The 4331-nt window shown below is 29.0% G+C and overlaps 1 protein-coding gene across 1 annotated transcript in view; it reads left to right on the top strand.

The window, feature by feature from the left end:
• The first annotated feature begins 1955 nt into the window (after nt 1-1955).
• The window catches only part of LOC100165377 (abl interactor 2), a 5033-nt gene continuing 2657 nt past the window's right edge, over nt 1956-4331 (top strand). The window contains exons 1-2 of the mRNA XM_001946614.5: nt 1956-2390; nt 3305-3639. Coding sequence (XP_001946649.1) covers nt 2360-2390; nt 3305-3639 — 366 coding nt within the window. The 5' untranslated portion in view covers nt 1956-2359. The remainder of the gene's footprint in view (nt 2391-3304; nt 3640-4331) is intronic.

Raw genomic sequence — 4331 nt, forward strand, 5'->3', positions numbered from 1 at the left:
ATGCAATCTTTTTACTGGGAATGTATCAACAACAAATTTAGCATAAATATTATTATTATAATACATTTCAAATAAAAATGGGAAAATATTTCCAGCTGCAACCAATTCGCAATAACAACCGTAGACAGTAGGATTGACCATTTCACGAACATAAGCCTCAGCAGTGGAAATGTTGTCACCATTTGAAGTGTAAGACATAGTAATAAAGTTATTCCAATTATCAGACCCATACGAAACAATTGTATTTCGGATCTCCTGGCATCTTTCTTGAGTGTTATACAAATGAAATGAAATTGAAAGGAAAAGGAAGGAACAATCACCGATAATTGGTACAACTATTTGAGGTGTCAAAATTCCATCGACAAAAATATCTGCAATCGAAAACATTTTTAAAAAAAATATTCAAAAAATTAAATTGAATAAATATAATATCTCAAATAATTTTTTAGCGTGTTCCGGGTAGTGATGGGAAAAAATAACAGGAACAATGATTTATAACAGTTACTACTATAGTAACAGTCAATAACATCAGTAACTGTTATCAAATAAATAATTAATATTGTGATATTGTTATATTATTATATCAATATAGATATACAAATTACATGTAAAAAATTATTTTTATCAATTTCAACCCTTTAAAATCAAAATTTTGAAAAATTCTTTCTTAGTGCCCGATGAAATTATATTATAAAAATCTATCCTCGAAATTTCAAATCGATAACTCAAATAGGTTCGACCCTGCGTTGATTATTGGTAAAATACACTTTCCTTTATATATATTGATTATTTTTAACACATATTTTTTAGCTTTTGATCATACTTATTTACTTTTTTTTTTTGTAAAAACCGTGCTTTAACTTTTTAGACTTTTTAGTCTTTAATCTTAATTTCAATAAAAAAATAACAAATAATATTTAAATAAGTAAAAATATAGTTTTAAATAAAAGTAAAATCATCCAAATATTTGGATGTTCATTGAAGCACTCCAGAGATCAAATTCACTAGCAAATATTAAATTATTAAATATTCAAACAGGTACAGTTTTTACAAAAAAAAAAAAAATAAATATGAAAAAGGACTAAAAAATATGTGTTTAGGAATAAAAAATGAATAACAAATAAAGAATTTTTTACAAACTGTTTCATTTTAATGCCGAAATGTTTAGTATAAGTTATTCATTATATTTTGTTTATACAATCTTATTTATTTTTATGTCGGAGTTTTTGGCCAGCTGTATAAATTAAGATTAAAGACTTTTTAGTTAACGTACCTATAGTTTTTACAAAAATAAAAAAATATATATGAACAAAAGCTAAAAAATATGTGTATTTTAAATAATAATTTTAATTTTAAATTATAATTTTATATTCGAAGGTAAATAATTAAAAATTAAAAAAAAAACGGGGGGAAATTGTCCGCATCCAAAAATTTATCTGGGGGAAAATGTCCTACTACGCCGAAAACAGCCGGGGGAAAATGTCCGGATACCAATTTTCATGTAATGTCAGGTGGGGGCTACAGCCTCCCCAACATTTCAGCCATAGTTGTGCCACTGATACTTTCTTAACATTTTTAAAAATTTCAAATTTCAAAAATGGTAAATTGTTCTTTTTTTCCGTGTTCTTTATTTCTGTTGTTCTTTTTTTCTGTGTTCTTTTTTTCCTTGGTCTTTTTTTCCGGGATTCGCCAAAAGGTGATGACAAACAGAAAAAATACACACACACACACACACACATTGTAAAATATATTCATTACTTCATATTACTCCACTCAGAAATTAGATTCTAAAATACGAATTATAGAGAAATATTAATCCGGGATATAATATAATTATAGAGGTATATTATGATTATTAAAATCTATCTCGATGGAATCTTTATAGTACGTATCACGGTCTTGGAAGATCTTCTAAGACCGTGGTACGTATATACATCTCGATGCGTATAATACATTATTGAATTCAAAGTGAGTGACTAATATCATGGGTTGGCAACTCTGAGTACATTCCTAATACATCTACTGAACTATTGAAGATAAGTTATGGTTATCATAATCTATACCGTTTTATCGACACCGAGCCACCGACTACCGAGGCCTAATGGGCAAAAGCCCCTCCTGGCTCATGTCAACATTGAACGTACTAAATAATAATAGGTAGTTCATAATTCATTGTCATCTACGTTCTATATACAGTTATAGTACAATCAGTTTGTGGCTTTGTGCGAGTATATGGATTTATCAATTATAATTAATAGTTTAATGTGAAATTTATTAACTATTTAATTTAATAAAACTAATTTCTTCGTTCCATATTATTCGTTCTTGTTCTATTTTAATAAGTTAATGTCATTGAAGTATGGCCATGTGGACGACGTTTACGAATACAGGTTGAACAAGTATTTATGTATTAATGTATTGTATAATGTAATTACAACAACTATGCTAGGGAAAATGACTGTTCGTAGACTCGAAGTAAACAAAGATTTAGGTACTATCTGTCAGTGTTATTGATCAATCAACTAGGGCTTCAATCAACTAGGGAACCGAAATTAAATATACCAGTATTTGATTCGGATCTTTTGAAAATATTGAAACCGGAACCTTATCAGAACCCTTTTACGATTTTCTTAGAAATCTGTACCGATATTTGTTGGTAGAGAATTTTTGGTTTCCAATTTTACTTGTTCAAAATAGTTGGGATCAATGACAATATTAATGACTAATTAATACATTTTAACTTTCATAAATACAGACACTGGTATAAATTGTTATCAGTTTGTGACATGCACTAATACAGTATTAGGATTAACACCTATAATATACACAATAAAAATAAAATAGCATATTGTCTCAAACTTTACCAAGTCATGTAATATAGTTGAGTGTTCACATAACAGCTTTTCTGTTTGTGTTGTGACTATATGTGAGCAACGGGTCACTTTACTGGAGCATTATCAATCTATACATATATTTGACATATTTTGATAATGACACTAAAAAGTCAGTATGTAAAGACAGTAATTGTAAAGTAAAAGTACTTATATTTAATAATTAATAAGTAATATGTAATTATTAATTATTATTATTTCAGTTGTTTTTAAAACCAAAATAGTAAACTTACGTCAGTTTCTTCAATCCATTAAGACAACTATTATTTGATCTTATAATTTTAGTTAAGAAGTTTGTACTTTTTAGGATTTTTTTATTTTTTTTGTAAGGTTATAACATATAATATTTGTAATTTTGTATTTTGTTGGATAAGTCTAGATAATAATTAATTTTTTCTAAAATATATTTCTAGGAACTTCAGATCCAAGTCGAGAATCTGGTTTAGGAAGTGATTCTGACAACATGGCTGAATTGGCACAGCTGTTACAAGCTGATATACCGGAAGGTCGTAACAGTTTGACAGACAGTCATGTAAATTTAGAGCGTGTTGCTGAATACTGTGAAGGAAATTATTTTCAAGCTGAAAATAAACGATTGGCTTTAGAAGAAACAAAAAACTATACTACCCAGTCGTTAGCTAGTGTTGCATATCAAATAAACACACTTGCCTATAACTTTTTACAATTATTGGACCTTCAAACTGTTCAACTATCTGAAATGGATAGTCAAATCAACCACATTGCTCAAGTAATCTTTTTCATATAAATTTACATACTGAATTATTACATCCTAAAATATGTACTGATTAGAAATCTGTGTTAAAAATTGTGAAAATATCATAATAACTGTATGACGTCTACACCTTTTTTGTAATTCATATAATTGGTTACCTTGCATAATATATACTAGGTATAGATGTTTACTGAAACAGTGGCAATCCCAATGGTGGAGGGGTGAAAATATTTTGTATGTAATTGTACTTTTAAACGTCTCATTTATTTAATCATTGATGGGTTAGGTACATGAGAAGTAATTGTAAGTGCTATACACTTGATAATAATAAGAAATAATTTATATTTATAATAAATATTTTATATTTTGGTGATTATGATCACTATTAAAGTTGGGAGCTACATATTTAAACATTTACACATGTTTAGAGTGAACCCATCTCCTTCCCCTGTAAAACCTAAATTAAGGCATATTGTGTATACAATATACATGCATAATAATACCAGTGTTTGGTAGTAACGTAACATAGATTACAAATTACTGTAAAGGTAGCCACACACGGTCCGGTCAGCCTGTCAGTTATGCCTGCACAGGCCGCCTGAGACCGGTCGGCCGGACTGACGTCAGCGCCCCCATATGTTCCGGCGAATCTGTCCGGCCGCGGCAAGTTTTATATTGTATTAAAAATTTAGCCGGACGGCCGGAAC

Source organism: Acyrthosiphon pisum, chromosome A2 (assembly GCF_005508785.2).
Source record: "Acyrthosiphon pisum isolate AL4f chromosome A2, pea_aphid_22Mar2018_4r6ur, whole genome shotgun sequence".
NCBI classification, from domain to species: Eukaryota; Metazoa; Arthropoda; class Insecta; order Hemiptera; family Aphididae; genus Acyrthosiphon; species Acyrthosiphon pisum.